This window comes from Colossoma macropomum, unplaced genomic scaffold (assembly GCF_904425465.1).
Source record: "Colossoma macropomum unplaced genomic scaffold, Colossoma_macropomum, whole genome shotgun sequence".
In the NCBI taxonomy this organism is placed as follows: Eukaryota; Metazoa; Chordata; class Actinopteri; order Characiformes; family Serrasalmidae; genus Colossoma; species Colossoma macropomum.
In genome coordinates, this window is record NW_023494806.1 from 8147756 (window position 1) to 8164968 (window position 17213).

General features: G+C 39.8%; 1 protein-coding gene across 2 annotated transcripts in view; it reads right to left on the reverse strand.

Annotated features, from left to right (window-relative positions):
- The window catches only part of ksr2 (kinase suppressor of ras 2), a 164920-nt gene that overhangs the window by 14326 nt on the left and 133381 nt on the right, over nt 1-17213 (reverse strand). For both annotated transcript variants that reach the window (XM_036598989.1, XM_036598988.1), the window contains exons 18-20: nt 17024-17157; nt 6409-6543; nt 212-341 (exon numbers count right to left, since the gene is read on the reverse strand). In XM_036598989.1, coding sequence (XP_036454882.1) covers nt 212-341; nt 6409-6543; nt 17024-17157 — 399 coding nt within the window. The remainder of the gene's footprint in view (nt 1-211; nt 342-6408; nt 6544-17023; nt 17158-17213) is intronic.

Consider the following 17213-nt stretch of genomic DNA (forward strand, 5'->3'; position numbering starts at 1 on the left):
CACAGCTCTGAGGATTTCAGCATTATGCCTCATTAAACAACCTCATTCAACTGATCAGCTAAATAGTAACACTTTTGCGAGTCGAATTCAGACTATTAGACAAGGGAAAACATTAATCACTTTAGAGCTGTGACCCAGAAGGAACCCAGTTTGACACCTCTGGTGTAGAGTGTGTCACGGAGGAGAGTTTGTGTATTTTATGCATACTCACAGATATCTCTTTGCCCATGCCGATCTGAGTGAGGTTTGGTTTCATGCCACTGCCCACTTGCCATATGATCACCTCCGGCGGCTGGTTCTTAAAAGGCCACTCTCGCGCATGCAGCTCATACCAGATAGTGCTGGAACACACAGAGCGGACAGTTATTACAGGGTGTGCATATAAAGTGTAGCACGCTCTTAAGCAGATTCAGGTCATAGAGCGCTGCAACATATGTCAGACCCTCACGATTCCAAATTCAAAAATAGATGCATATGTGACATCAATAATGCACTTGGGACGCCACTTCACTGGACCGTAGGTGTAGCCGTTATGGTTAAGGGCTGTCCAGAATAATTGATTAAAGACTCCGAAGGGGCACTTGACTTCGGTGAAATATGTTGGCTTTCTGAAGAGTGAGGGCATGCTGAAATTCCCTTCACCATATTTAAGGACTAATTAGGCCTAATTAAAAATCAAAAAGTCAAGTGTTGTTATTGAAGTAACAAATCCTCTCCTCGCCTGTACCCTGGGGTTCCAGAGAGAGACGGCTGCTTGGAAAAGGAAAAAGATAGAAGCGTTGATGAGAGTTCAAAGCTACAACCATGTACAACCATAAAGAAAACATTCTGATCCTTGTGAAATGCATTTTAGCAGGAACTGCACTGAGGAAAACTGACCTGAGGAAACTGACAACTACACTGTTCATTAAAAGATTGGTGGAAATCTCTAGGCATCTCAGGATTCGATTCAGCCATTAAAAATTTGGGATTATCAATTTTATCTCATTCTGAAAGTTGTTACTGAAAACGCAATTGCTAGCTGGTGCTCTTCCCTTTAAATGACGCAAACAAAAGCAATTTGCCTCCTGCTGAAGAAGCATCAGGCTGCTACTAGGAGTTGCACAAACTAGTCGACCTGTCAATTTTACTGCTTGGCGATGATGCTTTAAGCTTGACGTCAACTAGTCGCTGATCATGTGATTATGACATTAACAACCTGGACGCCTCAGAGAAAACAACAGGTGAGGAGCATGGAGATTTCGAGGTCTGTATCAAGGGGTGTCCTGAAGGCTAGCAATGTGATCCAGGGCTCGTTGGAAAGTACACGTCTATGCTCTACTGACCTGTGGTGTTTGGCTTAGTTCTAACATTTTTCCACCAATCTACGGTGCCTTAAAGATCGGATATTGAACGTCATTATCTCTGGTTTCCTGAAGACTACAGTAAAAAGTGTTGTTGGAGAGGGGGCAAAACACCCTATCCCGTAAAGTTTAAAGTCAGGTACTCTTATTTTCACCAAGTTACGGTGCTCTAAATTTCTCTGGCTCTCCAGACCTCCACCACACTTGAGCGTCTTGGCAAGGCTACCTAGGGTGCGCCTAAGTTGGATACAAATTTGCGAGACTCCAGGGTGTGTATCTCCTGTTCCATGAAGGCTAGTAATGCGGTCCAGGGCTCATTGGAAAGGGCATGTCTGCAGACCTGTGGAGTTTGGCATCTGCTGACCTGTGGAGTTTGGCTGAATTTGGAAAGTTGGATTTTAAAGTCACTGGTTGAAAAGCATTTCTTTCTCCTGTGGTTTTGTTCATCAGCGATTAGCTGACACTGACGACTTTCATCACACAGCTGTCGACTTTAAAACATTTGAAGTTGTGCAGTCCCTAACTGCCACACATGCTTGAGATAATCAATGAATTCCAAGTGTTCCAAGTGTTTTCCATCTATAGACGCCTGTGAAAAAGCATTAAGTATTATATTTCCATAATTCATAAATTTTCCTCAGGTCGTATGTCACTCTAATATAAGCATAATTCTTATTTTGTATGACATTTTGTGAATCAATTCAGAGTCTATCAAGAGAGTCAAGAGAGAATCGCAATGCATCTGTGAATCAGTTACTTTCAAGATCCCTAAGGGGGATAGAATGTGCAGCCTTTGGCATCTTTCCCAAGGTAGCACTGACACAAAAAATACTGACACAAATATTTACACGTGATACTGTTTCCCTTCAAATGAACCTGCTTAGTCTTTAATATGTTAACCTATTTGCATTAAAAACATTTTAAGAATCCAAGTTTCCATCCTACCACAGTTCATGTAACATTTACATGTAAAAAAATCACGTATTTTCCAGCCCTTAGTGTGGGAGTTTGACTCAAGAGGATGCCCTCACCAACTCTGACTGACATTTACGTAGATAAACACAGCGCGGTTATAAAATAGACAGGAAGAAGAGAGGTGGAAAAAAGCGAACAGCGCTGTAGGGTCACCTCTAGGTAACGTCACTTTGCTCTGACCAGCTGGGGAGCTTACACGAGCCTCCGTTCGGCTGCCATAGAGTGACAGAGCCACAGATCCTCCATATGGAGGCAACAGCTGAGAATGCAATTGTGTTAGGAGGCAGCAGAGCAGCATCCCCGCGCCTCTCCGGCCACCCATCCATCCCTCCATCCTTTATTCATCCGCCAGTGCACCCACACAGTGCAGCGAGCAGGGCAGGCCACACATACACACCCACAAATGCCACCTCTGGACAGACCAGCAGTCCAACAGTGTTAACTCAAGATCAAGGGCCCATATCAGGGAAAATTTCCTTTGCTTTTTTTTGAAAGAGTTGATGTAAACATTGCTCAAGGTTGTTTTGTTCACTTCCTAGTCCATACATGAAAACTGAGCTACAAAAACAGGCCAGTTTAAATTCATGATGGTTGTGATTTCACAATCATTAGGTCATTGAAATACGAACTGACATTCAGCCTATAGCAACTCACTCATTCATGCTAGTGATAAGGAGTGTTGTTACTGCAGACCGATGTAGCAGAGCTATTGGAGTAGAAGATGTCAGAAAACAATTAAATGTTGTGCTTTTTGTCCCTAAAGATTTCAGTCCAGACTTAACAGTTTGTTCCATGCAATTCCATCTCGACTGCTTTTTAAGCCATAATACGGCAGCCAATCAAAACATTAGTAATTTACATATATCAGTCTTAAAGGGCCACTTTTATAAACACCTTGGAATAAAGGCACTAAGAAAGGTTGGAAAATGGACAAGTAAAAATTAAATATTATGTTAATATTTGTGCATTAAATCATAAAAACATACGGACTTGAGTGAAAATGTTAGAAGAATATTAGCTGGTCTGTAAGTGAGCAACATCTACAAAATGTCAGTGATCCATGGCGTCACATTGGAGAATTCAGAATTTGATAGCTGAAAGCTTGAATCTAGAAGCACCAAGAGAAGTTTTTTTAGCTAGAGGATAGAATTAGCCAACTAATGAAAGCTATGAACTAGCAGTCTTAATGAACTATTAGCAACTCCAATGGGACATTTTAAGGGGAATTAAACTGAAAACAAAAAGCTAAATTCAGCTCCCAAGCACTGCCTTGGAGAAAGACCCTTAATACAAAGTATCTGCAATGTGTTGCAGTTCCTCCTGTTTCCACATTCTTCTCCTGCCTCCCTCATTTAAAGGGGGTAATATTGAGCCAAATTAATGGTGAGTGACAGACTCAGGGTCAGTTCAGTCAGTTCAGGGATGAAATGAAACTCCAGTTCATTAACCGAAATTCATTCGTAGACCTTCCGTGATGGTTTTTCCCAACCACGTAACGTTCTGAGATGAAATTGACCCTGGCCCTGTGCGTTTAATTGACCGCTTTGGGGCAACTGTTCATCAGCCTGAAAGACGCCACTATGGGAACAGAGAGATGGTTCAGTATTCTAAATGAGATCTTTACTAAACAGATGATGTTTGTATAGATAAGTGTAGCAAACTTTAGAGAACACAACAGACTTAGGGTTGAAGACATGCTGAGAGTTCTTAATAAAACTGAAATTGTGCCAACAAAACAAGCAACAAGAATGCTTTTCAGCTCTGGTTTCTCTTTTCTGTCTCTGTCTGGGTTGTGTAGCTGTAGGGAAAAAGTGTTGCATACATTTATGTTGCAATTCTTTCTGCATGCAACTCGCAACTGCATGGTCACCTCAAGGACTGAGACTCCAAGCTGGAAAGTGAGATCCCAAGTTTCTGGGTTGCCTGTGTTCACTGACATAAACACTGGTGTCACAGTGGAAATGGTAAATTCCCTTTGCATAATTTTTTTACTTCATATTACTTTTTACTACATATTTGTTGTTTTCTGTTCTGAGAGTGTGTTATGAGAAGAAGACGGCCTCTCCAGGAATTTGCAATCACAAACTCATGCAAATTCAACTAAACCTTGCAATATTTGCAAGGCCTCACAATTTTGTCCCATCATCGCATTATTTAATGTAGAAAAGGTTTTTGATAATTGCTTTTGATAATTGTAAAGTATGTAAGTGCTTTCACAATTATCAAAAGCATTCATCTTTTGAGCAATATGCCAGAAAGCCATGGACAATGATGAGAGATGATTACATTTGCCAAAGCTGAAGACAAGGCAAATCAATTTTACATGAAAGCAGGGTGGAAACTGTTTTTTATGCCATGCAACACTGTTATGGACAACTGACTGTCACTTTTCCAGCCTTGAAACATAACTAACTTAATATTTTGTGTACTTGTATGGCCAACTGCACTGGGTTTATTGTTGCGTTGAAGAAGCTAGGCTATAATAGACAATCTATAATCAGTAATCCCACTTTGTAAACAAGAAAATACCATGCTAATGCTTCACCCAGGTCTAGTTTAAATGCACAACGCTACTTAATATTCTACCAAAATTAAACGGGAGAGCACTTTATTTGACTTCTTTTCCTCATACTGACTGTAGAAATATAATGCTTATGTTGAATAAAGGTTAAATTATACTATTTCAATATAAATTATTAAAAGCTCATCTTGAGTGTGTTATCTGTTGCTTGTTTTTTTGCTTCTCGCAACAACCACTAAAGGGATGATCCTGGTGGGACTGGGAGGGTCTACAGATGGGCGACAAACTAAAGGCGAAACCAAGCTGTCTTAGTAAGGTGTCGGGCCACCACGACGTACCAGAACAGCTTGCACCTTGGCATAGACTCTACGAGTCTCTGGAACTGTATTGGAGGGATGGAGCACAGTTCTCCCAAACAATATTCTTTAAAATAGTCTTTTGTTGATGGTAGTGGAGAGAGCTGTCCAACATTTCCAATCAAAGTCTCCAATAGGTGATAATTGGGTTGAGATCTGGTGACTGTGTGTCATGACATATGATCTACATCATTTTCATATTCATCAAGCCATTCAGTGACCCCTCACTGTTATGATGGAATTTGTCCCACCCAGGATACAAATGTTTCTTCAGAGGATGAAGGTGATTAGTTAGAATAACTTTGTATTGGCTTGCAATGACCCATCTAAGGGGACAAGTGGACCCAAACCATGCCCCCTACAGTATTACAGAGCCATCTACAGCCACTGTAGCGGTCAAGAATTTAGGCCTGTGCTGTTCTTTTGGTATACGTTGCACATGCACTCTCTCACTTGTGGAGACTATGGTGAAGGATGATCCATCTGCAATGCAATGCACTGTAGCCCTACGATAATATCCCTCTCTGTGTAGCTGTGGACAGACTGTTGTTGTTGATGCAGTCTGGTCATGACCTGCATTGACATTCTCAGTCACCTAAAGAAGAGCTGCTCTTCTGTTTTTCCCTATTGCACTAATGACGGTCACTGAATGTGTGCTTTAAACCACAATGTCCAGACCTATTTAAATGTAGATGGAACTGTAATCACTTTGTGACTGAAGCTTCTGCCATCCAAAGTCACTTGGATCTTTTCTCTATGCCATCTTAATTCAAAATAAAGGTCAACTGGGCCTGCTCAGCATTTTTATACATGCCACAGAGCATAATAGGATGTTAATCGTTTAATGCAATTGTATCGTGCAGTACACCTGTCTGGATGCATCTGCAATTCAGGCTTTTTCCTTTAATTTGTCACTCATCTGTACATTATTGGCCTATCAAAGTCCATGTTTTGCTATACAAACTTAAGGTTGCTGCAGGCATGCATGTTTTTTCAAGTAGAAGCACTGTTATGCATTTAGATAGAAAGTCAGGGTTACTGACTCGAAAACATCTGACTTCCAAGAACAACAGAACTGGAAAAAAATGACTTGGGTGCATTGCATCACCCCCACTTTCTACAATAAGATTCTCTACACCTCCTGAAAGCAAAATGGAAAACTGGTGTGAGCGGGTGGTGAATAGAATGAGGATGCTTTAGTAGGGAGACCCACCCGAAGGCAAAGACGTCAGACTGTTTGGAGAAGGGGAGCTGGTCCTCCGCTGTCTCTGGAGAGAGCTGACGGATAATCTCAGGGGCGAGGTGACACAGCCAGCCACTGGGAATCCTCAACCTATCCTCTCTCCTACTGCAGAGAGAGAGAGAGAGAGAGAGAGAGAGAGGGGGGGGGGCAGAGAAAAAGGGGAGAGAAAGAGAGGGAGCGAGAAAGAGAGACAGAGATGGAAGGAGAGAGAAAGAGCACGAGAGCAAAAGTAGAAAAAAAGAGAGTGACAGAATGAGAGAGGGAGAGGGAGAAGAGGGAAAAACAGACAAAAATAAAGAGAAGGGAAGTGAGAAGAGAGAGAAAGAGGAGAGAGGGAGTGGAAGAAAAGGAAACAGGAAGAAAGATGAAAGAGAGGGTGAGGAAGAAAGGGAAACAAAAAGAAAGAGGAGAGAGAGAAGGGAGAGAAAACAGAAAAGGGAGATCGAGAAAAGAAAGCAAAGAGAAAGAAAGGGAGAGAGAAAAAGAAAGAGCAAGACAGAGCAAAAGGAAAGAGGTAGAGAATATAAGAAAGAATTGGAGGGAGACAGAGAGAGAGATCGAAAGAGCAAGAGAACAAAAAGAAGAGAGAAAGAGAGGGTGAGAGAATGAGAGAGGGAGAGGGAGAAGAGAAAAAGCGGACAAAGAGAAAGCGAAGTGGAATGAGGAGAGAGAGAGAGAGAGGAAGTAAAGGTTACAGAAAGAAAGATGAAAGAGAGGTTGAGAAAGAAAAAGAAACAAGAAAAAGAGAAAGAAAGAGGGAGAGAAAGTGAAAGAGAGGGAGATTGAGAAAAGAAAGTGAAAGAGAAGGAAAGGGAGAGAGAAAAAGAAAGAACAAGAGAATAACAAGAAAGAGGTAGAGAAAAAAGAGTGAGAGAAAGAAAGGGAGAATGAGAAGAGAGATAGAAATACAGAGAAAGGGAGAGAGAGGGGATTGAGGAGGGGGAAGAGAGAGAAAGAGGAGAGGGTGAGGAAGAAAAAACAAGAAGAGAGACAGAGATACAGTGGAGAGAAAAAAGACAAAGAAGGAGAGTGAGAAAAAAAAGAAAAAGAAAGGGAGAGAGAGAGCAAAAAGACAAAAGGAAAGAGAGTGAGAGAAAGAGAGGGAGATTGGAAGAGAGAGAACAAGAGAGAGAGTGTGTGTGTAAAGAGAGAGGGAGAGAAAGATGGGACAGAGAGGAAGAGGGATGAGAGCGGGAGAGGGAGAAAAGGTAACAGGGAGGGAGAGAGAGAGAGAATGATGGGGAAGCAAGAAAAAAACAGAAAAGGACAGAGAAAGAGACAGAGGGAGAAATAGAGAGAGAAAAAGAGAGGTAGAAGTAGAAGAGAGATAGAAAAAGAGAAAAAGAGAGTGTGTAAAGAGACAAAGAGAGAAAGATGGGACCGAGAGAAAGAGAGATGAGAGAGGAAGAGGAAGGAAAGGAAACGGGAAGAAAGAGGGAGAGAGAATGATGTGAGAGAAAGCGAGAAAAGAAAGAAATAGAAAGGGAGAAAGAGAGAGAGAGAGAGTGAGGGGGGAGAGAGAGAAGGAGAGATGTGAATTCAAACGATGCTAACAACTTCAAATCCCCATGTTTCAGAGGTTTGTGTGAGTCTTCACTCTGAACAACCTTCTGTTGATAAAACACCGATTTATACCAAACCAAGTAAATTGCAGTGAATGGTGTGAGATTCCGCAACACAGACTGTGTTTTTCTTTCACGTGTTGTTCTTTTTTTCTTTCATAAATGACGCTGTGCATGGAGGGAGTGGCTGAAGACAGAGTTTTGTCCCCGGAGAGTGTAAACGGCGCAGCGGCACGCCGCAGACGTAATCACAGCCCTTCAGGAACGCAGATTTACGATGACTCAATCTCTCTAAACGTTCGAACCTCTGTACGAGCCCAGCTGCCTGAAGCAGCCTGACATTTCCAGCCAACCTGCATATGCCTCCCTGTAAAGCAGTCAGGTTCACTCAGACAATAGGCTTGACTCACTGGAGACGTGCTAAATTAATATATATCTGCAGGTTGTAGTCCTTGGTGTGACTCTACTCCAATTAAGTAAAGTTTCAACCAATGGAAATGAATGAATTCACAGTAATGCATCTGACATGTTTCAATGTCTAAATAATAATCATATAACACTATAAATTATGGCTTCAATTCATTTTTTCAAATTATCTTCATAATTAAGTCATTAAAAAGTAAACAAAGTCATGCAGAGTAGGTTGATGTGAATTGCTCAGTTCAGAAACGTATCCAGTCAGAATTCTTCGCAGTGGTGGTGATAGGAACCAGACGTCTGAAGAGAATAACTGCCCCTAAAAGCTCCCTCACAGAAAGTTATTACATGAAATGGTTATGAATACACTGCCTAATGCCTGAGACACTGTTTTATGAACATCACTGAACGTGTTTAGGATTATTTGGATTCTGAGAATCAGAGAACGCAACCAACTTCTAAGACTGAACTTTGGAGTTGTGGAAAATGTTCAGATGTTTTTAGAGTCCTAAAAAGAACGGAAGCTATAATGAAAGTAAAGAGTGAACACAGTAAATACTGGAAAAAAGGGATATTATATTTAGTTATATTTTTGTTAAATATATGTATACATACTTTGTCCTCAAACTATATCAACTGGCTTCCACAGACACTGTGTCTCAAAAGTTCTTTTGACAGCTGAATTTTCTCACTATTACAGATCATTTGAATAAAATAATAATAATAATAATAATAATAATAATAATAAAACAGCAACTTAGTGACTGCATAGCGAGAAACTGCCCTGGTTACTGCACAGTGACAATGAAAACCTATTTATATTAAAAACTTTGTTAACCCCTTAAAATCCCAGGCTTATTACATACTAAGGCTTATCATTCAGTAACGACAGGGACTCCAATGCATGTTTAGGTTATTGAAGTGTGTAATCAAACTTTGGGCCCACCAGCAGGCCCTGTCCATTTAAAAGGTTAAAAAAAAAGCTAGGTGTTCCCAAACTTTTGACAGGCAGTGTTCAGTCAGCGCCAACTGCTTCACTCACATCCCATCCCTCCTATACTGAGTCAGAATAATTGCATCTTCTTATGAAACATCAAGCTAAATGCTAAACCCTATTACCGAGCCTCTAGCTTCGGCCAACCAGATTTCATTATTTGTAACTACGCCAGAACATGCTTGCTCGTGCTTGGGCCGATAAATTTTCAATTCCCACTTGGCCTCCCTTCCCTCATACATCTCCTAACAGTAATGCAGACTGCAGCGGGGACGTTAATTGGAGCAGGTCGAGCGGCACTGCACCACTAAACGGATCCCAAAAGCTTGATCAACAAATAGTGGCAACACAATCTAGAGACTGCGTAACCGCAGCCCCTTTCCTGGTAATTGCTGTCGCCGCACACAAACACACTGGTACGGAATCAGGCTCATAATCAGACGAGACAATGAGAGCGAGCGTTTGTCATATCTCTCCATCGAGGATGTTGATTTACCGACTTCGCTGCCAAAGAAAACATTTTCAAAGAGAGATGAGACACACAAACACAAACGGGCAAAGCTCCAAAATAACAGCAACATCATCAACCGTGCCAATGTCTATTACTTCTCCATGTATCCCCTCCCACCTCTCCACTGATTATCAGCAATAATGAAGCCACAAGTAGGCTAGGAAAGAAAACTCTATAAGGTATGGATTGACACCGAAGTGCACTGACAGGAGCAACATCAAACTGTTGTATGCAAAGTAAATGTATAACATGCAAACATACGTACAACATACAACTGACGAAACCCCTGAAGGTGGTTGTTTTTATTCCTTTATTTATGAGAAAAACGCTACCTATCAATCAGGGTCAATATATACCTTACAGAACTTTTCTATAGAGCCTGCTTGTGGCTTCATCACTGCTGAGATTCACTGGGCAATCATGAGCGACAGAAAAGGAGCACATAAAGAGAAATCCCACTGATTTCCCAAAATGTCCAAGACGTGGACAAAGTCATTCAGAGTGGTTTGATGTGAAATGGTCCATTGTAGAGAAACTGATTTCTTTACAGTGGTGGTGATAGGAACCAGAGGTCACAGTGTCTATAGCACAAATATAGTCATTTTATTTACTGTCCAAAATCACTAGTGAACCTACACGTGTCTGAGTTTCTATATGTAATGTTGATAATTGTGAAATTATAAGTTTTCTTGGGTATTTTCCCTCACAGGGCTCCTTATGTATTTCTTTGGCTAGAATATAGAAGTTCTTATATAAGTAACGTGTAAATTTTAGGCCAAAACCTAATTTCAAAACAATGTTTCAGGCATCAGGCAGCATTTTCATAACCATTCATTAATAACCTTCTGTGAGTGAGTTTTTAGAGGCATTCAATTCTTCAGATGTCTGGTTCCCATCACCACCACCGTGAACAATTCCACAATTCTTGTTAACTTTCTGTAGAATGGTGCATTTCAGCACATATCCTTAAGGTCTGGACTTGCCCTAACGATTTCAAACAAAGTTAAATTTAGTTATTTAACTAGATTGAGCCATGATAGAGCTCTTCTCTTATATGTTGCAAGTCCTTGCAGATTCTCTGTGTAGAAGCAGCATGTTAGATGCAGCTTGGAACTAAGCTCTGCAGGAAATTAGATGTCCAGCAGCAGGGTTGGTGACCACTGCTCTAGAAAGAATACACTCCTATACATTTTAATGCACAATTACTACTCGCATTTTCAAAAACATTTTATGTTTTTTTTTTTTTTAACTCAGCAAAGAAATAGAAATTTAGTCAGGACCACTTCGTCAAATAAAATATTTTGCTTCTATTTGCAGTAGGTTATATTTGGTGATATGGCTCTGTTAAAGCAGCTTAAGCAGCTTAAATAAGCGCCCTAACAAATTTAGCCAATCGTATATGAAGGAGGTGATCTGCTGAGCCATCAGCTAATTGAGATCAGCTGATAACAGCTGGTGATTTGAGACTGGGGTCTGAGCTTGACTTGTGTCCTGCTCAATTTGGGCACTAAAACTGTGGAAAAAAAAAAACTGTTTATTGCCTCTAGTGGATTAACTTATTTTCACTTAGAAAATCAATAATATGTGTTGCCTACATAGTGATTTAGAGGTTTTCCCCCCAAACTATTGTTAAAAGTACATATCAAAACTCTTTTTGACCAAAAAGAGCTTAAACATCTGAAAGGTTAGAGTGCTGACATCACAAAATGGGAATGAAGTGCGTGTGCTGTGGTTTTATTCCCAACAAAAAGCTTTATATCTTCAGTTTTTGTAAAGGAGATGACAAGAAACGTTACTAAAAGCCCACAGGGTAACTAAGGTGTATGTCACTGGGAAGTGAACATTCTCCCTGACCATTGACTGAAAGCTCAAAGCAACAAATTGCGACAGATAGGCTTTATCACAGGCATAAAGAGATACACTTTTATTTATCAAACATGGCCAAAGGTAACTTAAATGAAAGCTGGCTGCAGAACACAAGAGATGAATCAGAGGTTTTCCCGACTTAGATGAGTCCGTAATCTTTCTTTCAATGTTTTTTATTTAAAGCCTCGGGGAGTAGGATGTTTCCTTTCCACGGGACGCCACAGGCAAGAAAACACACACATCAAAACCTCTTTAAAGGATCGGCACGTTCCTGGATCACGGCATGGGCCATGGTGGAGGAAGAAAAGACTCTTTCATGTGTGCGTTGGTGGAGACGGAGAGGGATGCAGTGGAACAGGAGCGAGAAATGAATCTTATACAGCAAAATGCAAATCCCAACTAACCGCTACACTCCATGCTGCTGCTGACTTATCTGAATGCAGCCTGGTGGGACGTTGTGCAGTGGTTAAGGTGTGGGGGAGCAGTAAAACAGCTTAGGCCCAGAGCACTCAGTGAGGACATCACACAATGCAGCCTCAGTGACTGTTCAGAGGTCTTATGTTGTGAGGTGGAGCAGCTGTGGACGGACTTGTTGTTCAAGCACATCCCTGCTGGATCGGATTGCAATCCAGGGAATTTGGAGGCCAGGACAACACCTTGCACTCTTCCCGCAAAATGTGTGCAGTGTGGCAGGAAGCATTATCCTGCTGAAAGAGGCCTATCAGGGAATACCATTGCCATGAAAGGGTGAACCTGGTCCACAACGTTTAGGTAGATGGTTCTACATCCACTGGCTTGTCTTCTTCTCACAGTACTTCCTGGTGCCATCACTTTCCCAGGTAAACGATGCACATGCACCCAGCTGTCCATGTGATGTAAAAGAAAACGGGACTCGTTGGACCGGGTGACCTTCTCCAAGGTCCAGCCCCAACGCTCCTGAGCCCATTTTGGGTACTTCTGACAGTGGACAGAGGTTAGCATAGGCTCTCTGACCGGTCTGTGGCTTCGCAGCCCTGTACACATCCCTCCTCTAACCATCATTAAAAATTTCTGTGACCCTTCTGCCAGTTCAGACCAGATGGGATAGCCTTTGCTGCCCTCGCACATCAATGAGCCTTGATGTATTGATGTTTTGGAGAAAGTCCAACCCAGTCACCTAGCAATAAATTCAGCCTTGGTCAAAGTCGCTCTGGTCTTCATACCTGCCGATTTCTCCCATATCCAAGTGACTACGAGAACAGACTGTTCGCTTACCATCCAGTGTATCCCAGAACTTGACATGCACATTAATAATCACTGTTACTTATTTCATCTTTGGGTGGTCATAAAGTTTTGGTTCTTCTGTCAATTTTTGTATAGAATGTTTTCTATTTATATTCTACTGTTTGTCCTGTGCCCCACATTCTTTTCCACTTCTGGTCATAAAAGTATGTCATACAGCATCAGAAATCACAAGCAAGAAAATTTAAGATTCATTCAGAGTGGTTTGGTATGAAATTGTTCACTGTAGAGAAACTTACTGACTCAGATTTTCTTTACAGTGATAATAACTGTGATAAAATGGCTGCGTCTGCAACACAAACATAGCCATTTTACTTACTATCCAAAATGACCAGTGAACCTACACTTGTCTTTAAGTTTTTACGTGTAATGTTGATGGTAAAATAGTGGTAAATCTGGTAAAATATGTATTCTTTTGGGACTATTTTGCCTTATAACGCCCGGCATGTACCTTTCTGCCATGAAATGCATTTTCAATCCATCTTCATCTCATCAGATATATCAGATACAGTGTACTTGTGACCATTTAATGTGATAACTTTCTGTGATGTAGCTTTTAGAGGCATTAAACAACAATTTTGACTCTTATTGACTGAAAATTATTAAAGTAATCATCACAAAAGAGTGAGACTTTTCATATTAGAGGACTTTGTTCAATACAATATGAAACAACTCACTTATGAATATCAATGAATCAATGAATATACCTACCACTGTAATTACAGAAATTCTGGAATCAGCCTCAATTCCAATTCTGTAAGTCAATTATACACGTTTTACTCTCACTTCCAAAAATGAAAACACAGGGAATGAGATTTAAAAAAATAAGATAAATAAAACATACAACACTAATTATGTTCATAATGACCAGTACGTTTCTCTAGAGTGAACCATTCTGAACGCCCTTAAATTATGCAGACTTTTTGAAAAATCAGTGGAATTCCTCTTCTAACTATTCCAGATTTTGTTCTGCATATTGAGTCAAATATAGAAAATATTAGGACTTTAAACATCCCTACAGATAGTCACGTTAATGTATTTAATATATGAATGAAGTGCTGGATCCAAACTGGGAGTAGCCGGTTCCAGATCTGGCTTGTTCCAGCACCAATTAAGTCTTGTTGGAATTATTTGTTAGCCACAATAGCCACACAAGATGAAAAACAAAATGAGCAAACTTCGCGCACCAAACATGTCTTGGCTGGTCGTAGGACAAATGTGATTTTTTGGGATCAACTATTAGAAAAATTAAGTCAGAAATTGTTACATTAAATTACAGTATATTATTGCAATGAGGCACCAAATTATTTTTTTCTTTGTGTCTAAATGCATGGAGATATGTTAAAAACTGCATGCACCAGCCTCCTTGGCCAACAAACAGTCAGCACCCACTTTTACCTCCGCCCACTGGGACAAAACCTGGCCTTTATTAGAGTGATGCACATGCCCCAAACTTCCCCTTTCTGCCTCAAACACACAATCTCCGCCCAGCTTCGGACGCGGACGGCTTCTACTGTCATCGGATTCTGTCATTGCTCTCTGTAGCAGATGCAAGTTAGACTGGAATCACAGCAGGAGATGTGAAATTGCATTTGCATGGCAGGCTAGAAGTGCCCCAGACTCTTAATCACAGGCTTTAGATCTTAATAAGCGGTTAGATAAATCATCATGAGGAGCTTTAAATGACCCTGTCTTATATGTGGTATGATCGGCTGGACGTTTTGCTCCCCTTCACATTGTAAGAATGCCACACTAGGGTTACTGAAGTGTTCAGAAATAGCTAATCGTTGAACATGAAAGGGTAATTTCATAAGTTCATAATTTTAAAGGGGCAATCCGACCCAAAATGAGAAATTTAACCATTACATCTGTGGTCAACATGTCTACATGCCTCCTAGAGCAATGCCAGAATAGTCTCCTCCACAATATTTTCTGGTTGAAAGGCTAGAAAAAAATTCTGATGATGTATTTTGAAGGTGGGAGGGAACTTTAGAAAAAATACAAGCACTTCAGGGTGGATACTTGAGGATCGGCTGTTTTTAAAGTGTGTTTTTACTAATAGAAAGCTGAATATAATGTCTACATCAGAGACTATGCTGTGTTTCTTTATCTCAGTGGGGGAGGGTGTCAATGACTGCATGACGTATATGCTTAATGCACGTTGGGTATTGTAGTTAGAGACCAATGATGGATGAGAACACTAAAAGGAAACAAAATCAAGAATTCTGTCAAACTAATGAGACTAAGGGATGCAAAGCTGCACTACAGAATATTACAAAACATGATAAACAGCATTAATCATCGGTTCTATGCCCTTTAATGTATATTAAGGTAACAACATTCTATTTAAAGTAATTTTTGATTGTTTCTGTTTGTTCATTTGTCATGGAAATTAAATGTTTACCAATGTAAAGGGCAGTCAGCATTTTCAAATAGTGTAAAAACTTAACCTAAAAAATTAAGGTTACAAAGTCATTGTCTATCAGTGATGTTGTGTATGTGAGGGTCCTGCTTTAGGAGTTTATACAGTCATGGCCTATTTCATCTCCTACGTTCAACTGCTGTGAATGTAGAAGACCAGACATATCATATCATAAAAATGACCGTGCTTTATATCCGTATCTATCTTATTAACAGTTTTAATGAACCTCAGCAACAAAATTAATTGGAATAAACAAATTAATAGATAAATATGACAGCCAGAACTGTTCTCATTAACTCATAAAAGAGCTCAGCTGTGTGTGTATTTAGCCCAGCGTGTGAGAATGTGTCCAAAAAAGTGTTATCTTTTATTTTTTACAGTAGAAACGTAATTTGTATGGAAGCCCAATTCTGGCAATAAAAATAGCCATAAGTCATAACAATGAGAAAGTTTTCTAGAATTATGACCTGTTATCTTAAAATTATGACACAGAATGTTTGTTATCTCATAACAATGAGACAATAACTCTTAATTATGCCTTAGTATCTCATAATTGCTAATTAGTATCTCATAATTATGACTTCCTATCTCATAATAATGAGCTGCCATGTCATAATTATGATTTATAATCTCATAAGTATGAGATTAGGCTCTCTCATAATAATGCAATTCTATCTCACAGTTATGACTTAGTGTCTCATAATTATGACTTGCTATGTCATAATAATGAGATCCTGTCTCATAATTATGACTTGCTATATTGTATTGATAAGATCTCATAATGTGGAGAAAGTTTCTCATGATTTTGACTTAGTATCTCAATTATGACTTGCTATATCATAATGATGACTTACTATTACATGACAATCACTTACTATGTTACTATGTCTCATAATAATGAGATTCTATCTTGTAATTATGACTTGGTATCTCATATTTATGACTTGCTATCTCATAACAATGAGATCCTGTCTCATAATTACTACTTAGCCTCTTTCATAATAATGAGCTGCCATGTCATAATTATGATTTATAATCTCATAAGTTTGACTTGCTATCTCATAATAATGACATTCTATCTCATAATTATGATTTGGAATCTCATAATTATGACTTGCTATGTCATAATGAGATCCTGTCTCATAATTATGACTTGCTATATTATGATGATGGTGATATCTCATGATATGGAGAAGGTTTCTCATGATTTTGACTTAGTATCTCACAATTATGACTTACTACATCATAATTATGACTTAATATTACATGATAATTACAACATAGTAAGTGATTAAGACTATGACTTAGTATCTCATAATAATTCATAGTCATTCATTATTATGAGACCTTAAGCCATAATTATGAGAAACCTTCTCATTGTTATGACATACTAAGTCATAATTATGACATACTCTCATTATTAAATATGGCCTTTATACTACATGGCCATTTTTCAAGCTGCAGAAACAGGCTTTCACAAATTTATCAGATCTAATCCAGATGCTAAAGAAAAATGTCCACGTTCAACATACCTGCCTGCTTGTAAGACACCAGATAGGGTGAAGAGTCCAAAATCAGTGATGACCACTTTGCCATTGTCGTAGAAGACGTTCTTAGATTTCATGTCCTTGTGAAGGATTCCTTTGGCATGCAGGTAGCCCATGCCCTGCACACAAACAAACACACACAAAATGTTCCAAATGTATCAGAGTCGCTCCACGT